This window comes from Symsagittifera roscoffensis, chromosome 1 (assembly GCF_963678635.1).
Source record: "Symsagittifera roscoffensis chromosome 1, txSymRosc1.1, whole genome shotgun sequence".
In the NCBI taxonomy this organism is placed as follows: Eukaryota; Metazoa; Xenacoelomorpha; order Acoela; family Convolutidae; genus Symsagittifera; species Symsagittifera roscoffensis.
In genome coordinates, this window is record NC_087062.1 from 987,701 (window position 1) to 1,010,874 (window position 23,174).

The 23,174-nt window shown below is 35.0% G+C and overlaps 1 protein-coding gene and 1 non-coding gene across 2 annotated transcripts in view; one reads left to right on the top strand and one right to left on the bottom strand.

Moving 5' to 3' along the window:
* Positions 1-22,284, top strand: part of LOC134856775 (very low-density lipoprotein receptor-like) — a 36,682-nt gene extending 14,398 nt beyond the window's left edge. Inside the window, exons 2-4 of the mRNA XM_063873045.1 lie at positions 10,299-10,803; positions 20,881-21,309; positions 22,084-22,284. Coding sequence (XP_063729115.1) covers positions 10,299-10,803; positions 20,881-20,928 — 553 coding nt within the window. The 3' untranslated portion in view covers positions 20,929-21,309; positions 22,084-22,284. The remainder of the gene's footprint in view (positions 1-10,298; positions 10,804-20,880; positions 21,310-22,083) is intronic.
* Trnar-ucg (transfer RNA arginine (anticodon UCG)) lies at positions 2,197-2,269 on the bottom strand. The gene has a single exon. It is a non-coding gene; the product is annotated as a tRNA-Arg (tRNA).
* Positions 22,285-23,174: the final 890 nt, after the last annotated feature.

Here is a 23,174-nt window from a genome sequence, read left to right on the forward strand (position 1 = left end):
CAGTTCTTCTTCCCCAGCCTCTACCAAAGGGCGTTTTGATTTCTGTTTTAAGCTTTGCAGCAGTTCTTCTTCCCCAGCCTCTACCAAACTGCGTTTTGATGCTCCGTTTGATTACAAATCCCATTGCTTCTTGTTTGATGCTCAAAGGGTTTTCTGGTGGGTTGCGTGTAAGGGATAATGCTGAGGTTTCTATCCTTCTTGCATAATTGTGTCTTCTTGGGTTTTCTTGTCTCCACTAGCATTTCTTCAGATATATTCTCGTTTGGCATGAGCACCGTGAACATGCTCCGTATCCATTTCTTATCACGGTCGGTCTCGTTTTTGTTGCAAAAGCACGTTTTTGATTTTCTTCTGTTTTTGGCAGATAAAATTGTATATCTTAAATGCGATGACAAACATATTCGTGACAAAATTATCTTCTTCATGCAGAGAAAAAGACCATTGGTTATCAAATTAGCATCTGAATAATACTTCCAAAGCAGTAACAACACCGACAGATCTTGAGCAGACACGCGGTGCACCGAAAATTTTTTATAGAAAAACTTTTAAACAAATGTTTACCCAAAAACACAAGATAAATTTTTTGCTGCTCAACCGAATCGACAAAAAGCTTCTATAACGATATAAAAATTTAACAGACACTTTTTAGTAAAATAAAAAGAAAAAATGAAAAACTGATATGATGAAATCAGAAATGATTAAATTACAACCAAAATAGAAAAAATTCGACTAGGCATACTCAGGAATGCTCAGTTTTCCATCTGTCTGATCGTTGACGCAAGTAGAGATGAAGATAACTACAGTTGTAGTCATCCCGTGATCAATGTTTTTTATGGAAAAAGAGTTGTACCCTATAGCAATACCCTTGCTGATCGCAAAGCTAATACTCGCTCAGTTGCATGTTTGCGGCTACCCTTGAGTTTGGATGGCTAAAACCATTTTTTTATCGACACATGAAGATATTTTTGCATTTTGTTAAACCCAAAAAACGGTTAAGAATAGGTTTAAAAATTAGTTTAAAAGTGGAACTTCTACGAGCTTTATCAAGGTGCCTGAAAAACACCCTGCTCTATAGTATCTTCCAGTCGTATAATTTTAAATCCATTTTCTCATTATTTCAAAAAAAAATCAATTTTGGAAAACTTTGCTATTTATTTTTGCACAAGTAAAATTTTTGTTGGTCCAGTTTTATGTGTCCTGTTGCCTCAAAATTTTGTCACCCGATTATCAAAAAAAAATGGAGTCAACGGGGTTATTGACGATTTTTTTTACCGCTGGTTTGTCAAATATTTTTGAGTTTGTATTTAGTTTCATTTGCTAGCTCCGCGAAAAAGTGGCCGAAAGTATAGCCTTTCTTTGCATATCAGTCTTAATTGATTAATAATTTTGGGCACTTTTCTCTTTCAAGGTGTAATGGACCGTTTGATTCTGACGATGGAAGTGACGAAAACAGCCAAATCTGTCAGGAAACCGACTTGACTAAATTTTTCATTGTTGTCATAGTGACACTGTAGTTCCGCGTGAACACCTCTGCGATGGGTACGACGATTGTCCCCGAGACAAGTCAGACCAATTTCTGAATTCGTGTAGTTGATACTTTTTAGTTCGAACTTCACTGCCTGAATTGCTGTTTATGCTTCTTGACGCAGGCAAAGGTAGATATAGCTTTTTGGTTTTCTGTATGCTTCAATCCAGAGATTTGCACCGCATTGTACGCCTTTGTTGTTGATTCTTCGTCTTTCATTTGCAAATTTGACTCTTTTTGATTGATTTCCGTACTCTCGTTCTCTCGTTTGAGTTTTCGTCTGATCCGCTTTTTCTTCTTTCATGAATGAAAACCGCTCTCTATTTGGTTTTGTCGGTCGATCTTATTTTTTTCATGAATGTCGGTTTTTTTTTGGCAAATATCTACATTCGTTATCTTATCGTCCGCTCAGATCAATCGAGCGGTGACTTCGGTTGTGTTTGGGTCAAAATGGCAAGATAAACACCCGAGTCGAGATTTTTCACCTAATTTGAAGCAAGATTTGAGCGGTTTGAGCGGTTTTTTTAGACAATTACGCTCAAAATCTTGCTTCAAAATGAGCGGTTTGATCTAAAAAAAACCGCTCAAAAACCGCGCAAGATTTGAACGGTTTTGAGCTGTTTATCTAAAAAAACCGCTCAAAAATCGCGCAAGATTTAATAATAAAAAGTCGACCACAGCGGGATTCGAACCCGCAATCTTCTGATTCGAAGTCAGACGCCTTATCCGTTAGTCTATGCGGACTTGCTGTAAGCTTAATATTCGCTGTATTTGTTCTACTGAACATGTTCAATGTTTTAGACATACACAACAAATATACTGTCAGGATTTTTATTGTCAGTCTCTACAAAATAACAAAAATAATCGATTATAAGATCGCACACCAACCCCCCCACCTCTTACTAGAGTTGATGTCCCCCCTCACCTCTTACTAATGTTTTAGAAGGGATCATCAATTATGGGATCATCGAGCAAATAAACGTCGAAGTTTTTGTACAGCGCTCTGGCTAAGTTTACTCTTGCCTTTTGCCCGCCACTCAAAGTAATTCCACGCTCGCCAACTTGAGTTAGATCAGAATCAGGCAGTGATTTCAGATCATCAACCAAAGCACAAGCTTTGATTACTTTTTCGTACCATGTCTGGGACCTCGACCCGGGAAGACCGCTCAAAAACCGCTCAAAAACCGCTCAAATCTTGCTTGAAAAACCGTTCAAAAATCACCGCAAGAAATGCGCGGTTTTTGAGCGGTTTTTTAAGCAAGATTTGAGCGGTTTGAGCGGTTTTTCCAAAAAAACCGCCCAAACCGCCCAAACCGCTCAAACCGCTCAAATCTTTCTGGAAAACCGCTCGAACCGCTCAAATCTTGTGCGGTTTTTGAGCGGGATCTCGACCCGGGCAGTGGTTTCTTCTGCTCTTGTGCTGACTGCACCATCTCAAAATATTTAGTTTTCCACGGGGATATTACTGAACGCAACAAAAACTCCGGTTGGAGTACAGCTCTGGTTCTTTCTTAATTGAGGCAAGGAAGAAACAGCGTAATGGAGTCTATTGAAAATTATTTTTTTCCACAAATGATCGACAGACTTACCTGCAAAAGAGATTATCTCTATACTTTCTCTGGTGTCGTGAAGGTCACTTATTTTTTTGACGTACAAGACCGATAAAAAATAATGCATCAATAGCTCAGGATGCTTATCTGTGTACCAACTTCAAAATTTTTTTCCAGAAACAAAAAACATCCGAAATAGTGGAACTGATTTACCTCACCTGTAGAAGTTTAAGAAAGAAAAAAAAACGCGAAGCATCGGATTACGTGCGGTAAAATCTACACATAGCATGAAAAACTAGCCAACGAAAATAGAAACAAAAGCAGTAGAAAATATATTAATCTGCGAAAAAATGATCTGCCAAAAATTTTCTGCATTTTTCTTGATTTTGTCTCTAACAGAAACTTCTTTCATGAAAACATGCAGTGAAAAAGACAATTGGTTATCAAATAAGCATCTGAATAATACTTCTAAAGCAGTAACAACACCGACAGATATTGAGCAGACACGCGGTGCGCCGAAAATTTTTTTTAGAAAATTTTTTAAGCAAATTTTTAACCTAAAAACACTGAGATAACTTTTTTGCTGCTCAACCGACTCGTCAAAAAAGCTTCTATGCCGATATAAAAATTTAACAGACACTTTTTAGTAAAAAAAAAAAGAAAAAATGAAAAACAAAAAAAAACTGATATGATGAAATCAGAAATGATTAAATTGCAACCAACATAGAGAAAATTCGAATAGGCATACTCACGAATGCTCAGTTCTTCATCTGTCTGTTCTTTGACGCAAGTAGAGATGAAGATAATTACAGTTGTAGTCCTCCCGTGATTAATGTTTTATATGGAAAAAGAGTAGTACCCTATAGCAATACCCTTGCTGATCGCAAACCTAATACACGCTCAGTTGCATTTTTGAGGCTACGCTTGAGTTTGAATGGCCAATACCATTTTTTGTTCTCGGCACATGCGGAACTTTTTGCATTTTTGGAACACAAAAAACGGTCAAGAAAAGGTTTAAAAATTAGTTTCAAAGTTGAGCTTCTACGAGATTTATCAGTGTGCCTGAAAAACACCCTGCTCTATAGTATCTTCCAGTATCAAATTATAAATCCATTTTCTCATTATTTCAAAAAAAAATCAACTTTGGAAATCATTGCTATCTATTTTTCCGCAAGTGATATTTTTATTGGTCCAGTTTTATGTGTCCTGCTGCCTCAAAAGTTTGTCACCCGATTATCAAAAAAATGGAGTCAACGGGGCTATTGACGTTTACTATACCGCTGACATTGTCAAATGTTTCGCGTCAAAAAACTCCTGTTGGAGTACATCTCTGGTTCTTTCTTAATTGAGGCAATGAAGAAACAGCGTAATGAAGTCTATTGAAAATTATTTTTTTCCACAAATGATCGACAGACTTACCTGCAAAAGAGATTATCTCTATACTTTCTCTGGTGTCGTGAAGGTCACTTATTTTTTTGATGTACAAGACCGATAAAAAAGGATTCATCAATAGCTTAGGATGCTTATCTGTGTACCAAAACAAAAAACATCCAAAATATTTGAACTGGTTTACCTCAACTGTAGACGTTTTAGAGATAAAATCAACGCGAAGCATCGGATTACATGCGATAAAATCTACACATAGCATGAAAAACTAGCCAACGAAAATAGAAACAAAAGCCGTAGAAAACATATTAATCTGCGAAAAAATGATCTGCCAAAAATTTTCTACATTTTTCTTGATTATGTCTCTAACAGAAACTTCTTTCATGAAAACATGCAGAGAAAAAGACAATTGGTTATCAAATAAGCATCTGAATAATATTTCTAAAGCAGTAACAACACCGACAGATCTTGAGCAGACACGCGGTGCGCCGAAAATTTTTTTTTAGAAAAACGTTTAAGCAAATTTTTAACCTAAAAACACTGGGATCTTTTTTTTGCTGCTCAACCGACTCGTCAAAAAAGCTTCTATGCCGATATGAAAATTTAACAGACACTTTTTTTGTAAAAAAAAAAGAAAAAATAAAAAAACAAAAAAAAAAACTGATATGATGAAATCAGAAATGATTAAATTACAACAAACATAGAGAAAAATCGAATAGGCATACTCAGGAATGCTCAGTTCTCCATCTGTCTGTTCGTTGACGCAATTAGAGTTGAAGATAACTACAGTTGTAGTCCTCCCGTGATCAATGTTTTATATGGAAAAAGAGTAGTACCCTATAGCAATACCCTTGCTGATCGCAAAGCTAATACACGCTCAATTGCATTTTTGAGGCTACGCTTGAGTTTGAACGGCCAATACCAATTTTTTTCTCGACACATGCGGAACTTTTTGCATTTTTTGGAACCCAAAAACGGTTAAGAATAGGTTTAAAAATTAGTTTCAAAGTTGAGCTTCTACGAGATTTATCAGTGTGCCTGAAAAACACCCTACTCTATAGTATCTTCCAGTAACAAAACTATAAATCCATTTTCTCATTATTTCAAAAAAAAATTCAACTTTGGAAAACATTGCTATCTATTTTTCCGCAAGTGAAATTTTTATTGGTCCAGTTTTATGTGTCCTGCTGCCTCAAAAGTTTGTCACCCGATTATCAAAAAAATGGAGTCAACGGGGTTATTGACGTTTACTATACCGCTGACATTGTCAAATGTTTCGCGTCAAAAAACTCTTGTTGGAGTACATCTCTGGTTCTTTCTTAATTGAGACAATGAAGAAACGGCGTAATGAAGTCTATTGAAAATTGTTTTTTTTCCACAAATGATCGACAGACTTGCCATGCTAAAGAGATTACGTTTATACTTTCTCTGGAGCCGTGAGGGTCATATATATTTTTTTGACGTACAAGACCAATAAAAAATGATGCATCAATAGCTTAGGATGCTTATCTGTGTACCAACTTCAAAATTTTATTCTCCAAAAACAAAAAACATCCGAAATAGTTGAACTGGTTTACCTCAACTGTAGAAGTTTTGGAGAGAAAACAACGCGATGCATCGTATTACATGCGATAAAATCTATACATAGCCTGAAAAACAAGCCAATGAAAATAGAGACAAAAGCCTTAGAAAACACATTAATCAGTGAAAAATTGATCTGCCAAAACTTTTCTACATTTTTCTTGATTTTGTCTTTAGCAAAAACTTCTTTCATGAAAACATGCCAAGAAATAGACAATTGGTTATCAAATGAGCATCTGAATAATACTTCTGAAGCAGTAAAACCCCGACAGATCTTAAGCAGACACGCGGTGCACCGAAAATTTTTTAAAGAAAAAACTGTTAACCAAATGTTTACCCAAAAAACACTGAGATAGTTTTTTTGCTGCTCAACCGATTCGACAAAAAAGCTTCTATAACGATATAAAAATTTAACAGACACTTAGTAAACTAAAAAGAAAAATTAAAAACAAAAAAACTGATATGATGAAATCAGAAATGATTAAATTACAACCAAAACAGAAAAAATTCGAATAGGCATACTCAGGAATGCTCAATTCTCCATCTGTCTGATCGTTGACGCAAGTAGAGATGAAGATAACTACAGTTGTAGTCATCCAGTGATCAATGTTTTTTTATGGAAAAAGAGTTGTACCCTATAGCAATACCCTTGCTGATCGCAAAGCTAATACTCGCTCAGTTGCATGTTTGTGGCTACCCTTGAGTTTGGATGGCTAAAACCATTTTTTTATCGACACATGAAGAACTTTTTGCATTTTTTTAAACCCAAAAAACGGTTAAGAATAGGTCTAAAAATTAGTTTAAAAGTTGAACTTCTACGAGTTTTATCAGTGTGCCCGAAAAACACCCTACTCTATTGTATCTTCCAGTCGTAGAATTTTAAATCCATTTTCTCATTATTTCAAAAAAAAAATTCAACTTTGGAAAACTTTGCTATTCATTTTTGCGCAAGTAAAATATTTGTTGGTCCAGTTTTATGTGTCCTGTTGCCTCAAAATTTTGTCACCCGATTATAAAGAAAAATGGAGTCAACGGGGTTATTGACGTTTTTTTTACCGCTGGATTGTCAAATGTTTTTGAGTTTGTATTTAGTTTCATTTGCTAGCTCCGCGAAAAAGTGGCCAAAAGTATAGCCTTTCTTTCCATATCAATCTTAATTGATTAATTATTTTGGGCATTTTTCTCTTTCAAGGTGTAATGGACCGTTTGATTCTGACGATGGAAGTTACGAAAACAGGCAAATCTGTCAGGAAACCGACTTGACTAAATTTTTCATTGTTGTCATAGTGACACTGTAGTTCCGCGTGAACACCTCTGCGATGGGTACGACGATTGTCCCCGAGACAAGTCAGACCAATCTCTGAACTCGCATATTTGATACTTTTTAGGTCTATGCTCGAACTTCACTGCCTGAATTGCCGTTTATGCTTCTTGACGCAGGCAAAGGTAGATATAGTTTTTTGGTTTTGTGTATGCTTCAATCCAGAGATTTGCACCGCATTGTACGCCTTTGTTGTTCATTCATGAAAGAAGAAAAAGCGGATCAGACGAAAACTCAAACGAGAGAACGAAAGTACGGAAATCAATCAAAAAGAGTCAAATTTGCAAATGAAAGACGAAGAATCAACAACAAAGGCGTACAACACGGATAGATCTTGAGTAGACACGCGGTGCGCCAAAAATTTTTTTTTGTCAAAAACTTTAAACAACTTTTTACCCTAAAAACACTGAGATAACTTTTTTGCTGCTCAACCGACTCGACAAAAAAGCTTCTAAGCCAAAATAAAAATTTAACAGACACTTTTTAATAAAAGTAAAAGAAAAAAAGAGAAACAAAAAAAACTGATATGATGAAATCATAAATGATTAAATTACAACCAACATAGCAACATTTCGAATCGACATACTCAGGAATGCTCAGTTCTTCATCTGTCTGTTCGTTGACGCAAGTAGAGATGAAGATAACTACAGTTGTAGTCATCCCGTGATCAATGTTTTTTTTGGAAGAAAGTAGTACCCTATAGCAATAACCTTGCTGATCGCAAAGCTAATACACGCTCAGTTGCATTTTCGTGGCTACCCTTGAGTTTGGATGGCCAAAACCATTTTTTTCTCGACACATGAAGAACTTTTTGCGTTTTTTCGAACCCAAAAAACGACTAAAAATAGGTTTAAAGATTAGTTTAAAAGTTGAACTTCTACGAGATTTATCAGTGTGCCTGAAAAACACCCTGCTCTATAATTTTTTCCAGTCGTAAAACTTTAAATCTATTTTCTCATTATTTCAAAAAAAAATTCAACTTTGGAAAACATTGCTATTTATTTTTCCGCAGGTGAAATTTTTATTGGTCCAGTTTTATGTGTCCTGCTGCCTCAAAGTTTGTCACCCGATTATCAAAAAAATGGAGTCAACGGAGTTATTGACGTTTACTATACCGCTGACTTAATCAAATGTTTTTGAGCTTGTATCTTATATATTAAACGAAAGTCTGAATGCGCTATGGATGCAACGTTTCAACTTTTCTATCGAGCACGTTTAAGAATCATTCAAAGCAACCATCAGAGAAAAATGAACTTGATCCAATTTCAAGGACAGACAGTACTTGCTTATTTTTGTCCAAAATTTTGCGCTTACAGATTAATTTCAGTCTGAAACGAATTAACTAAAAACAGCAACCTCCATGCTGAGAAAATGTTTTTCGAAAACCGATTCGATTCATGAAATAAATAAAGATTTCAAAGTTTCTTAGCTTTATCATTCAATTATTTATCGCTTGAAGCTTCTTAGAAAAGCTTGCTTATAATGCTTGTGTAAAAAAAAAAAATCCGCGTACCGATTCGGTCCACGAAATAACTTGAAAATTTTCAATTTTCATAGCTTGAATAGGTTGCTTAGAAAACTTCAAGTTTTTCGCAATTTGATTCGGTTTATAGATAACTTGAATTATATCAAAACTTCCAGCTGAAAAAGCTCGCCGCTTAGAAGAACTTAATTGTTTCACTAACCGACTCAGTCTATGAACTAAATTGAAGTATTTCAAAGTTTCGTAGCTTTGAAAGCTTGCTTAGAAAAACTTAAACTTTTCGCGAACCGATTCGGTCTACCCAAAAAACTTATGAAAGTTCAAAGTTTTGTAGCTTTATCATTCAAAGTTTTATACCTACAAAGCTTGCTTAGAAAAACGGAAACTTTTGCGCACCGATTTGGTTCACGGAATAATTTGAAAAATTTAAAAGTTTCATAGCTTGAAAAGCTTGCTTAGAAAACTTCAAGTTTTTCGCAAACTGATTCGGTTTATAGATAACTTGAATTATATCAAAATTTCTAGCTGAAAACGCTCGCTTAGAAGAACTTAATTGTTTCAGGAACTGATTCAGTCTATGAACTAAATTGAAATAATTCAAAAATCGTAGCTTTAAAAGCTTGCTTAGAAAAAATGAAACTTTTCGCGACCGATTCGGTCCACGCAATAAATTGCAAAAATTCAAAGTTTCATAGCTTGAGTAGCTTGCTTAGAAAACTTCAACTTTTGGTCAAACGATTCGGTCGACAAAGTGCTGAGATTTTTTGTAGTTCATGGCTCGATTAGCTCGCGCAGAAAACTAATTTTCGCAAACGTTTCCTTCTAATAATTAACTTAATATTTCAATTTTTCATAGCTACACTAGCTTGATTAAGTGAATTTCTTTTTTTTTCGAACTGATTCGCTTTATTAGCTCGTTACATTAGCTCGCTTAAAAAACTAATTTTCCGCAAAGTGTTTCGATCTAAACAACTCGAAATATTTCAATTGCTTATAGCTTCATTAACTTCCTTCAGTAAAACGTGGGTGTTTTGCAACCAATTCGCACCATCAAATTACTTGAAGTATTGAAGTTCAATAGCTTTGACAGCTTGCTTAAAAATACTTTGTAACTTTGTACTCCGATTCGCTTCGCGAAATTAACTTGAATTATTTAAGGTTTCGTCGCTTGAATAGCTTGCTCAGAGTAAGTTTCATTTTTTCGTGAACTGATTCGTTCTATGATACGTAGAGTTCTCAAACCGATTTACGATCTGGCTCAGCTTGAGATTTCGAAGTTTTATAGCTTGATCAGAACAGCAACTATGTTTTTCGAGCTGAGTGATTACTGGAGAAAGGCTTGCTAGTTTACTTTAATTTGCTAGCGCCGTGAAAAAGTGGCCGGAAGTATACCCTTTCTTTGCATATCAGTCATAATTGATTAATTAATTTTGGGCACTTTTCTCTTTCAAGGTGTAATGGATTGTTTGATTGTGATGACGGAAGTGACGAAAACAGGCAAATCTGTCGGGAGACCGACTTGACCAAATTTTTCATATGTTGTCATAGTGACACTGTAGTTCCGCGTGAACACCTCTGCGACGGGTACGACGATTGTCCCCGAGACAAGTCGGACCAATTTCTGAACTCGTGTAACGAAAGCATGCGAGAGCTCGAAACGGGCAACCCCGAGATTTATTTCTGCCCGCGAACTGGATTTGACTACGACGATGGCCACTTCAACATGAACGTAACGGAGTCTCAGATCGGCGATGGGATACAGGACTGCCAGTTTGGTCTGGATGAAACATGTGGATGGAAAAGTAAGTTGCAGTTTTGGCGAGATCCGACCAAATTTAATGTGGATTATGTGGAGTACGTGGAGTTTCTAAGAGAACTCAGTTCTAAACCCAGATTCGCCACTTGGTTCACAATGGCAACTCCCGAAGAAGTGAAAGAGCTCAGCCACGAGTTTGAAGTAAGTTCAAACAATCATACATAATTTTTTCAGACAAGTCCTCAAATCTGCTCATGATATTTTCGTTAAATTTTTGGCCACAATATTTAATTTTACCAACTTTTCAATCGTCACAAAAGTTTTCAATTTTTCGCCACGATTGTTTTTTGAAAAGAGGGCTTCTTCAATGTTCAGTGTGCAAGGGTGGTTTTAGGGGGGAGAGGCTGACACCTCCCCCCTGTCCCCCTCAAGGATTCGACACCCTCGCCAAAGGTCCCTTTTTGGCATTTTTAAGTCCACCCTTTGACACTATTTCACGACATCCATTTTTGTCCGTTTGACCCAAAAATTTTTCTAAAGGCAATTTTTTTTTCTGTTTATTTTGAGGAGTTCATTTTTAGCTATTTTTGGCTATGTTGTGGATTCCAAAAAAAACTGGGACAAGGCAACGTCAGTAAGTTTTTTTGCAAATTTTTTTTTATTTTAACAGATATTGTACAAATCAGGGTGAAAGATAAATCAGTTGTATAGCATAAATATTTAAACTAGTGTCCTTTAAAATGGTATTGTTGTCTGCAGGTTAAGTCACTTCGAAAAAAATACATAGAATTTTCATACTCGCTGGTGTTAGCTGGAAAAACAGTATTAACTTTTTTGAATGAAAAATCTTATCCTTTTTTTTTTCGTTGGGCTTTGGAGAAAATTTCATCAGATATTTCAGAGGCATCATTACAGGGCGGATCTAGAAATTAAAACTTTTGAACCTAAAAATCAATTAAGTTTATTACACAAGTTGTTTTTACTTCAAGCAAGCGAAATTGAAGTAACTCTACAAAGAACTCAAAAGTCAAACAGCAAAAGTAAAAACTTGGTATGATCAAGTTCTTAACTTTTTCCTGAAAAAAAAAGATTTTTTAATAAATGTGACGACGTTCCAAGACAATTGATAAAATTTGAAAAATTTTCACCATAGTATCACTCTTGAACCCCTTTGAAATTTCTGAGTTGCCCTTAATCGCACGAAAAACCTCGCCCCAAACCTGACTTAGTCTAGACCAAAAATATACAGACTAGTTTTTTTTACACTAGTAGTATTTTAAATTGAAAAATTAAAAATCTGAATCACGATCACCAGAGCTTTCATATGATATTGCACTTGATCCCAGTCGAAATTTCTCTGACGTAGTTAAAACTGAGCGGGAAAACAGCTAATTAACCCATAGTTGCTTTCGGTCCCTTTCAGCAAGGTGGTCAGAACAAAATAAATTATCGCTGGTGACCTTAAACTTCGACAAAAATATTTAGTTCAATATTCTACGCTGGTCCCATCAAACTTAGGCAGTGACGATTGTACGCAACCTTCAGCTTCAAAATTTTAAATATTTTACCCCAAAAAACATGCTGTTACAGTATGATCAAAATAATTTATTCCCCAGAGTCGAAGCTGAGCTTCGCAACCACTCGCAATACAATAAAATGCAAAAATGAAAGTATAGCGTGTCTCAACCGAAAAGTGAAGAAACTATCGGTTGAAAAAGTTCTAGGCTGAAAATTAGGAAAATGCCAAAAATGAAAGTATAACGTGTCTCAACCAAAAAGTGAAGAAACTATCGGTTGAAGGGGTTCTAGGCTAAAAAGTAAGAAAAATTTTTGTGCAATGGTTAAAATTATCGATTGCCTAAACATGAAAAGGATTTGGGGTACACAAACTCGGTTCATTTTTTTCACATAACCAATAGATGGAAACGCTCCGAACAAAATGTCGAAAAGCTAAGATTCAAAAACTTCTAAATGTACTCAAAATTAATGCTCAAAACCTTGCTACCGAGCATCCTGCACATTCTACAGATTTAATTGGCTATAAACTGAAGCGGAAATGAAAAAAAAATCTAGAGAAAACAAAAACATATGCTAAAGTTTCAAAAAACTCATTTCGTAAGAAAAACGCACACTCCCAAATCTCGTGCAACACTTACCACACATCTTTGTTAGCATTGCAATCGTTGGAAAACTTTTCAAAATTGCAAAATTGCGGTCAAAATTGCAATTGTTGGAAAACTTTTCAAAAAAATTTTGTGCAATGGTTAAAATAATCAATTGCCTAAACATGGAAAGGATTTGCGGTACACAAACTCGGTTCATTTTTTTCACATAACCAATAGATGGAAACGCTCCGAACAAAATGTCAAAAAGCTGAGATTCAAAAATTTATAAATATACTCAAAACTGTTGCTTAAAACCTTGCTACCGAGTATTCTTCACACTTTACAGATTTAATTGGCTATAAACTATAAGTGGAACTGAAAAAAAAAATCTAGAGAAAACAAAAATATATGCTAAAGTTTCAGAAAAATCATTTAGGACAGAAAAAGGCGCACTCCCAAATCTCGTGCAACACATACCACACATCTTTGTTAGCAAAAAAGTCAAGCCAAAATTGCAATTGTTGAAAAACTTTTCAAAAAATTTTTGTGCAATGATCAAAATAATCAATTGCCAATTGCCTAAACCTGAAAAAAAATTGCGGTACACAAACTCGGTTCATTTTTTTCACATAACCAATTGATGGAAACGCTCCGAACAAAATGTCATAAAGCTGAGATTCAAAAACTTCTAAACGTACTCAAAACTGTTGCTTAAAACCTTGCTACCGAGAATTCTGCACAATTTACAGATTTAATTGGCTATAAACTGGAGTGGAAATGAAAAAAAAATCTAAAGAAAACAAAGATATATGCTTAAGTTTCAAAAACTCATTTAAGACAGAAAACGCACACTCCCAAATCTCGTGCAACACTTACCACACATTTTTGTTAGCAAAAAAGTCAAGTCAAAATTGCATTTGTTGGAAAACTTTTCAAAAATTTTTTGTGCAATAGTTAAAATCATCAATTGCCTAAACATGAAAAGGATTCGGGGTACACGAACTCGGTTCATTTTTGTTCACATAACCAATAGATGGAAACGCTCCGAACAAAATGTCAAAAACCTGAGATTCAAAAATTTCTAAATGTACTCAAAACTGATGCTTAAAACCTTGCTACCGAGAATTCTGCAAAATTTACAGATTTAATTGGCTATAAACTGGAGTGGAAATGAAAAAAAAATCTAAAGAAAACAAAGATATATGCTTAAGTTTCAAAAACTCATTTAGGACAGAAAACGCACACTCCCAAATCTCGTGCAACACTTACCACACATTTTTGTTAGCAAAAAAGTCAAATCAAAATGCAACTGTTGGAAAACTTTTCAAAATGTTTTTGTGGAATGATAAAAATAATCAATTGCCTAAACATGAAAAAGATTTGGGGTACACAAACTAGGTTCATTTTTTTCGCATAACCAATAGATGGAAACGCTCCGAACAAATTGTCAAAAAGCTGAGATTCGAAAATTTATAAATGTACTGAAAACTGTTGCTTAAAACCTTGCTACCGAGTATTCTGCACACTTTACAGATTCAATTGACTATAAACTATAAGTGGAACTGAAAAAAAATCTAGAGAAAACAAAAATATATGCTTAAGTTTCAAAAAAAGTCATTTAGGACAGAAAACGCACACTCCCAAATCCCGTGCAACACATACCACACATCTTTGTTAGCAAAAAAGTCAAGCCAAAATTGCAATTGTTGAAAAACTTTTCAAAAAATTTTTGTGCAATGGTTAAAATAATCCATTGCCTAAACATGAAAAGGATTTGCGGTACACAAACTCGGTTCATTTTTTCGCATAACCAATAGATGGAAACGCTCCGAACAAAATGTCAAAAACCTGAGATTCAAAAATTTCTAAATGTACTCAAAACTGATGCTTAAAACCTTGCTACCGAGAATTCTGCACAATTTACAGATTTAATTGGCTATAAACTGGAGTGGAAATGAAACAAAAATCTAAAGAAAACAAAGATACATGCTTAAGTTTCAAAAACTCATTTAGAACAGAAAACGCACACTCCCAAATCTCGTGCAACACTTACCACACATTTTTGTTAGCAAAAAAGTCAAGTCAAAATGCAACTGTTGGAAAACTTTTCAAAAAGTTTTTGTGCAATGATAAAAATGATCAATTGCCTAAACATGAAAAAGATTAGGGGTACACAAACTAGGTTCATTTTTTTCACATAACCAATAGATGGAAACGCTCCGAACAAATTGCCATAAAGCTGAGATTCAAAAATTTCTAAATATCTTCAAAACTGTTGCTTAAAACCTTGCTACCGAGAATCCTGCACAATTTACAGATTTAATTGGCTTCAAACTGAAGTGGAAATGAAAAAAAAATCTAAAGAAAACAAAGATATATGCTTAACTTTCAAAAAACTCATTTAGGACAGAAAACGCACACTCTCAAATCTCGTGTAACACCACACATCTTTGTTAGCAAAAAAGTCAAGTCAAAATTGCAATTGTTGGAAAACTTTCCAAAAAAATTTTGGGCAATGGTCAAAATAATCAATTGCCTACTCATGAAACGGATTTGGGGTACACAAACTCGGTTCATTTTTTTCACATAACCAAGAGATGGAAACGTTCCGAACAAAATGTCAAAAAGCTGAGATTCAAAAATCAAAAATTTCTAAATGTACTTAAAACTGTCTGTTGCTTGAAACCTTGCTACCGAGTATCCTGCACATTTTACAGAATTATTCGGCTATAAACTGAAGTGGAACCAAAAAAAAAATCCAGAGAAAACAAAAATTTATGCTTAAGATAAAAAACTCATTTTGTAAGAAAAACGCACACTCCCAAATCTCGTGCAACACTTACCACACATCTTTGTTACCAAAAAAGTCAAGTCAAAATTGCAATTAATGGAAAACTTTTCAAAAAATTTTTGTGCAATGATCAAAATAATCAATTGCCAATTGCCTAAACATGAAAAAAAATTGCGGTACACAAACTCGGTTCATTTTTTTCACATAACCAATAGATGGAAACGCTCCGAACAAAATGTCAAAAAGCTGAGATTCAAAAACTTCTAAACGTACTCAAAACTGTTGCTTAAAACCTTGCTACCGAGAATCCTGCACATTTTACAGATTTAATTGGCTTCAAACTGAAGTGGAAATGAAAAAAAAATCTAAAGAAAACAAAGATATATGCTTAACTTTCAAAAAACTCATTTAGGACAGAAAACGCACACTCTCAAATCTCGTGTAACACCACACATCTTTGTTAGCAAAAAAGTCAAGTCAAAATTGCAATTGTTGGAAAACTTTCCAAAAAAACTTTGGGCAATGGTCAAAATAATCTATTGCCTAATCATGAAACGGATTTGGGGTACACAAACTCAGTTCATTTTTTTTCACATAACCAAGAGATGGAAACGTTCCGAACAAAATGTCAAAAAGCTGAGATTCAAAAATCAAAAATTTCTAAATGTACTTAAAACTGTCTGTTGCTTAAAACCTTGCTACCGAGTATCCTGCACATTTTACAGAATTATTTGGCTATAAACTGAAGTGGAACCAAAAAAAAAATCCAGAGAAAACAAAAATTTATGCTTAAGATAAAAAACTCATTTTGTAAGAAAAACGCACACTCTCAAATCTCGTGCAACACTTACCACACATCTTTGTTACCAAAAAAGTCAAGTCAAAATTGCAATTAATGGAAAACTTTTCAAAAAATTTTTGTGCAATGATCAAAATAATCAATTGCCAATTGCCTAAACAAGAAAAAAAATTGCGGTACACAAACTCGGTTCATTTTTTTCACATAACCAATAGATGGAAACGCTCCGAACAAAATGTCAAAAAGCTGAGATTCAAAAACTTCTAAACGTACTCAAAACTGTTGCTTAAAACCTTGCTACCGAGAATCCTGCACATTTTACAGATTTAATTGGCTATAAACTGACGTGGAAATGAAAAAAAATCTAAAGAAAACAAAGATATATGCTTAACTTTCAAAAAACTCATTTAGGACAGAAAACGCACACTCTCAAATCTCGTGCAACACTTACCACACATCTTTGTTAGCAAAAAAGTCAAGTCAAAATTGCAATTATTGAAAAACTTTTCAAAAAATTGTTGTGCAAGGGTTAAAAAAATCAATTGCCTAAACATGAAAAGGATTTGCGGTACACAAACTCGGTTCATTTTTTTCACATAACCAATAGATGGAAACGCTCCGAACAAAATGTCAAAAAGCTGAGATTCAAAAACTTCTAAACGTACTCAAAACTGTTGCTTAAAACCTTGCTACCGAGAATCCTGCACATTTTACAGATTTAATTGGCTTCAAACTGAAGTGGAAATGAAAAAAAAATCTAAAGAAAACAAAGATATATGCTTAACTTTCAAAAAACTCATTTAGGACAGAAAACGCACACTCTCAAATCTCGTGTAACACCACACATCTTTGTTAGCAAAAAAGTCAAGTCAAAATTGCAATTGTTGGAAAACTTTCCAAAAAAACTTTGGGCAATGGTCAAAATAATCTATTGCCTAATCATGAAACGGATTTGGGGTACACAAACTCAGTTCATTTTTTTTCACATAACCAAGAGATGGAAACGTTCCGAACAAAATGTCAAAAAGCTGAGATTCAAAAATCAAAAATTTCTAAATGTACTTAAAACTGTCTGTTGCTTAAAACCTTGCTACCGAGTATCCTGCACATTTTACAGAATTATTTGGCTATAAACTGAAGTGGAACCAAAAAAAAAATCCAGAGAAAACAAAAATTTATGCTTAAGATAAACTCATTTTGTAAGAAAAACGCACACTCCCAAATCTCGTGCAACACTTACCACACATCTTTGTTACCAAAAAAGTCAAGTCAAAATTGCAATTAATGGAAAACTTTTCAAAAAATTTTTGTGCAATGATCAAAATAATCAATTGCCAATTGCCTAAACAAGAAAAAAAATTGCGGTACACAAACTCGGTTCATTTTTTTCACATAACCAATAGATGGAAACGCTCCGAACAAAATGTCAAAAAGCTGAGATTCAAAAACTTCTAAACGTACTCAAAACTGTTGCTTAAAACCTTGCTACCGAGAATCCTGCACATTTTACAGATTTAATTGGCTATAAACTGACGTGGAAATGAAAAAAATCTAAAGAAAACAAAGATATATGCTTAACTTTCAAAAAACTCATTTAGGACAGAAAACGCACACTCTCAAATCTCGTGCAACACTTACCACACATCTTTGTTAGCAAAAAAGTCAAGTCAAAAATGCAATTATTGAAAAACTTTTCAAAAAATTGTTGTGCAAGGGTTAAAAAAATCAATTGCCTAAACATGAAAAGGATTTGGGGTACACAAACTCGGTTCATTTTTGTTCACATAACCAATAGATGGAAACGTTCCGAACAAAATGCCAAAAGCTGAGATTCAAAAATTTCTAAATGTACTCAAAACTGTTGCTTAAAACCTTGCTACCGAGTATTCTGCACACTTTACAGATTTAATTGGCTATAAACTATAGGTGGAACCAAAAAAAATCTAGAGAAAACAAAAACATATGCTGAATTTCAAAAAAAAATCATTTAGGACAGAAAACGCACACTCCCAAATCTCGTGCAACACTTACCACGCATCTTTGTTAGCAAAAAAGTAAAGTCAAAATTGCAATTATTGGAAAACTTTTCAAAACATTTTTGTGCAATGGTTAAAATAATCAATTGCCTAAACATGAAAAAGATTTGCGGTACACAAACTCGGTTCATTTTTTTCACATAACCAATAGATGGAAACGTTCCGAACAAAATGCCAAAAGCTGAGATTCAAAAATTTCTAAATGTACTCAAAACTGTTGCTTAAAACCTTGCTACCGAGAATCCTGCACAATTTACAGATTTAATTGGCTATAAACTGAAGTGGAAATGAAAAAATTGTAAAGAAAACAAAAATATATGCTAAAGATAAAATCCTCATTTTGTAAGAAAAACGCACACTCCCAAATCTCGTGCAACACTGACCACACATTTTTGTTAGCAAAAAAGTCAAGTCAAAATTGCATTTGTTGGGAAACTTTTCAAAAATTTTTTGTGCAAGAGTTAAAATCATCAATTGCCTAAACATGAAAAGGATTCGGGGTACACGAACTCGGTTCATTTTTGTTCACATAACCAATAGATCGAAACGTTCCGAACAAAATGCCAAAAAGTTGAGATTCAAAAATTTCTAAATATACTCAAAACTGTTGCTTAAAACCTTGCTACCGAGTATTCTTCACACTTTACAGATTTAATTGGCTATAAACTATAAGTGGAACTGAAAAAAAAAATCTAGAGAAAACAAAAGTATATGCTAAAGTTTCAGAAAAATCATTTAGGACAGAAAAATGCGCACTCCCAAATCTCGTGCAACACTTATCACACATCTTTGTTAGCAAAAAAGCCAAGTCAAAATTGCAATTGTTGGAAAATTTTTCAAAAAATTTTTCGAAAAACTTTTCACTCATAGACAAAAAATAAAGACATTCTCGTAAGTGTAATCAAAAATCATAAATCCAAAAAAACTGAAAATTTAAGGCTTTTTTTCAAAATTTTTCTTTTTTCTTACAGGAAATGTTGGCGTGTATAAAAAACAGGAAACCATGAGCTATTATTGATCTCATGAAATTAAATTTAAAAGGTGCATAAAAAATCTACCAAAAAATTAAATGAATAAGTCACCCGTCCAGTAAGCCGAAATTAATAAGGGCGAAATCAATTTTTTTATCTGAAAATTTTGTGCGTTTCAGAGGGGAGCATAAAAAAATGTTTGCTTTGAAACGACTCAAAGTTAGGTCACAGACCCGATGAAATATCAGCCAAATCAATTGGACAAGTTACAACTTAAAGCGAAAAAACAAAAAAAGTAAAATGTAGGAAGTCAAGGCGAGTATAATTGCAAACAGCAGAGGTAAATCAAAACACTAAAAACAACAAAAATAAGAGTTGCGTACATAATAAAAACAATTTTACGATGTGGCAACTCAGCCGTTAAAACATAAGCAGACAAACAATGAGCCAACAATTTTTTGTGAAAGGGAATGCTTCCCGTTTGATAAGAAAACAGGTCAGTGGGACCGGCATAACAGCTATCGACGAAACAGGAAAAAAAATTAAAACAAGCCCAGAGGTTAATATGCACTTCGCAATCAAAAAAGATTTTTTTGTCAGATTTATTCAATCGCCACCACCAAGTAAAGTGCCAATTAAAAGATTTTTAGCCAAACGCTTCAAAAGACCAACTAGCTAGCCGTGAATTGGATTTTTTCAGCTCCGGATTAAATCAGCCCACGCGTTAATACAGTGCTGATTTAAATTAACCGGACAAAACGCGTTTAACTCGAAATTTAAAACACGTTTTTCTCAGATTGGGTTAAGTTTAGGTGAAAACTTACGAAGACAAAACTTGCTTAAAATTTTAGCAGAATTATTATGGTGCAATTTGTTGTGCGAAATTCGGGCCCAAAATTTCACCCCAAAATTGGGTCATTTGGGCTTTTCTTAGTTAATCAAAAATTACGCCAAAAATGACAAGTCGATCACAGATATAATTATATCAAAGTGAGCCCCTTACGTAGCCTAACAAACTTTAAGAAGGGTATATTCTCCAAAAAATTGTATAAGTTAATTTATTTTTGTTTGATAGACAAAAAAGGTCGTTTTTACTATATAAAACAGCAACTTTTTATTTAAAAACAATTTTTAAACGATTTGCAATTTTTTTGGAGAGTATACCCTTGTTAAAGTTTGTTAGGCTACGTAAGGGGCTGACTTTGATATAATTATATCTGTGAGCAACTGGGTATTTTCGGCGTAATTTTTGATTAACTAAGAAAAGCCAAAATGACCCATTTTTGGGGTGAAATTTTGGGCCCGAATTTCGCACAACAAATTACACCATAATAATTCTGCTGAAATTCTAAGCAAGTTTTGTCTTCATAAGTTTTCACCTAAACTTAATCCAATCTGAGAAAAACGGGTTTTAAATTTCAAGTTTAACGCGTTTAGTCCGGTTAATTTAAATCAGCACTGTACAAAGCTGGTAATTAGCTGCATTAAAATTTTCAGCAGCAGTTGTGAATGTACTGTAATGCGCAAATCATTCAGCGTTAAAGGTGGCCTCTAAACTTAATCTGATTTTTTTCAGGATTTGGTTTTAAGTTGCAGAGCGGATGGCAAGTTATGTGACGAGTAGTGAAATTGAAGACACTTATTCTCAAGATTACGGAATGTGCTACACATTCAAATTTCGTCGACCGACAACTAACAGCGGTCGTAACTTCGGGCTCAGTTTTATTTTCAACCTCGAAGTGTTTGACTATTTGGGATTGTTCACGATGGCGGCAGGCTTGAAAATGTTCGTGACGCATCGGGACAACAATGATGGGAAGAACTCAAGTTTTGTCGACTGGTCGAACGAACTAAACTTACCTCCGGGTTTTGATCACTCGGTGAGTGTTCACCCAATGAAAATGGAGAAACTTGCAGCACCTTACAGTGATTGTGCGTCATACGGAGAGGGATCGCTGGCATCATTTGAGAACAAGGAAGACTGCCAGTTCAAGTGCGAACAAAAGTAGTTTTACTAACCACTTACCTTTTTAAATTAATCATTTATTTTACACTTCATACTCACTTCATATAAATCACTTTATTTGCACTTCAAACGAACTTCATCAACTTAATTAAAACTGCTTAACGGATTGGTATGTAATTTAGAAATCTAAAAAATTGAAGAGAGCAGCTGACTAGCCCATGAAAACGCCCGAAAATCATCCCTGCAAAAAACTTATGCATTAGAAACTATGTTTCTTAGGCGGAGGCGACGAATGATAGAATGGACGCAATAAATAATAATTGTGAAAGTAGCTCAAAGTAAACTTATTTCGCAATGCAAAACAAGAAAACGTCCATAGCTTTGCGGGTAAGGGATTCTATATGGAATGTTACTCGGAACTACCAAACAAAAAGTCTTATTAAATTCATTTGTATTTAATTGTCACTTATTTGCTTGCAATCAATTGTCGCCACGCAATCAAGTGTAATCAATGTCAATTGAGGATCGATCGTGAAGTTTATGGTCTCTGCTTCTCAGTCGAAATGTCGCTGGTTCGCCGTGCTCGTAACCTGACGCCCTTTTTCAGTGTTTCGACCCACTGCCAACCCAAGGTGTCCCCCTTTGTGCTATTTTGAGATATGCACTTTTGAAAGACCCTAAAATTTTTCTACAGGCGCCTTGGGCGGCAAAAAATACTTATACTGAGGGGGGAGCGCTTGCCGAAAAAAAAGGAATTTTTTGGTAGTTTTTTTTATTATTTTGATTTCTATTATGATTACATTTTAATTTGAGGGAGAAGCTGGAAAGATGCAACTGCACAGATGATTTGAGATATACTAGTGGATCTATGTGTACAATCGACATGATAGAAGAGCGCAGATGTGTTGGTACGATGGACAAGAGTTTCAGTCCCAGCGATGAATGCCAATGTCCAAACGAATGCCAGACTGACTCTTTCGACATCAGAACTTCTCAGGGATCCTTTTAACTACCCCACAGGCACATATAAACAAGTATCTCCCCCCCCCCCCCCCCATGAAGAGCTAGTTCAAAAGTTTGCATGTGAATAAGTTCTACCTTGTGACAAATTTCCTATCTAAAAGTAGGGGGGTGGGGTGGTTAAAAATATCCCATCGCAGTTGGAATGGCCGACCAACAAGTCCATTGCTCGCTTCATAACCACAAACTCGCAACCTTCCAAGTTACACGACACTTCACGAGAATTTTTGCTAGGTGTCATTGAAAATTATTGGAAAGACAAACTAGAAGGCTCACAAAATGCGATCAACCTGCTCCGGTCCAACTTTGGAAGTGTGAATGTGTTCTTGAAAGACATGTCCACGACTGTTATAACAGAAAGACCTGTTTATGAGACAGTGAACATCTTGTCCAACATCGGGGGTCTTTTGGGACTCTACCTGGGTTTCAGTGTACTCACAATCTTGGAAATAGTCGACTTCGGATTCGATCTGTTCGAGTATTTGAGAATCAAAGGCAACCAAAAGAAGCTGCAGAGACGTTTGACTGATCCACATAAACAACGGGTAAAAGAAAAAGGAGAAAGTGGAGGCTTTTCTGATTCAAGACCTCCTTCGAACGCTACAGAAACAAATTCCGGCGCCGAGAAGCCAAAAGTATCAGGCAGACACCCAATCATCTCTGCTCCTGATGAAGGTGTATTTCTCCCAGTACTACCAGCGAACAGCTCGATGATTATGAGCGACTGCGCCGAACAGCACCAAGCCGAACGATTTCAAACTCGGCTCAGCAGTTTCTTTAGTTTGTAATAACTGATGCTAGAAGTAGGGCAATTGAATCGACCGTTTTGGATGCTGCTTTGGCCGAAACTGAAGAAACTGAAAATTGGCATTGCTGCTCTTACA